The sequence below is a fragment of the Tupaia chinensis genome, unplaced genomic scaffold (assembly GCF_000334495.1).
Source record: "Tupaia chinensis unplaced genomic scaffold, TupChi_1.0 Scaffold000258_1, whole genome shotgun sequence".
Classification (NCBI taxonomy): Eukaryota; Metazoa; Chordata; class Mammalia; order Scandentia; family Tupaiidae; genus Tupaia; species Tupaia belangeri.
In genome coordinates, this window is record NW_006159738.1 from 1,873,381 (window position 1) to 1,874,064 (window position 684).

General features: G+C 58.9%; 1 protein-coding gene across 1 annotated transcript in view; it reads right to left on the minus strand.

Moving 5' to 3' along the window:
* The window catches only part of CFAP251 (cilia and flagella associated protein 251), a 68,080-nt gene that overhangs the window by 30,623 nt on the left and 36,773 nt on the right, over positions 1 to 684 (minus strand). Inside the window, exon 16 of the mRNA XM_006149287.3 lies at positions 554 to 668. Within this exon, the coding sequence (XP_006149349.1) occupies positions 554 to 668 (115 nt within the window). The remainder of the gene's footprint in view (positions 1 to 553; positions 669 to 684) is intronic.

Below are 684 nucleotides of genomic sequence, written 5' to 3' on the forward strand. Positions count from 1 at the left end.
TTATTGGGGTCCCTCTGGGGCACAGGCCCCCGCGAGCCTTCAGCAGGTGCTCTGGCGAGAAGGCCTTCCTTTCCTCATGGCCAGGGGTCCGGGGTCTCCGGGGCAATTCTCACAGCCCGTGACTACCTCAGTCTCCACACCTGCTAATGCCCAGCTGAGAGTAACTGAGTGCATGTCTTCACCAGATTTTTCCATGTAAATGAGAAAGGAAAAATCCTTGAGTAGACCCGTGTCTCTACTGGAGGCAAAGAAAATACGGTAACTGAGCCCGGAAATGCTCCCAGAGTCACCCTCACAACTCCCTGGTAATTTTCAGCGTCACCATCGAACCCGTCAGTGGGGGGCTCGTGGGGAGAGGCACCCTGGGGCTCCGACCACAGCAGAGTGGTGGGCGTGTGGCCAGTGCCGGGGCCCTGCTGCTGGGGGTGCGGGTGGGGGCGAGGCAGGAAGATCGTGACACAGTGAGACCCTGCCTAAAAGTCAAAAGGGACAAACAAAACAAGCGAACGCCTAACTGGACCGCAGCGCCCTCTCAGACGGCGCGGGCAGCTACCTTGTCTCGGTTAATGAACACCAAGTAGCGCTTCTGCAGGTCCGCGGTGGTCCTCGCCGGGAGGACGAGGGCCTGCTCGATAGGAGAACCATAGGTGGGTCCGAGAAGCGTCTTTCTGAGTGAGGGAAAGA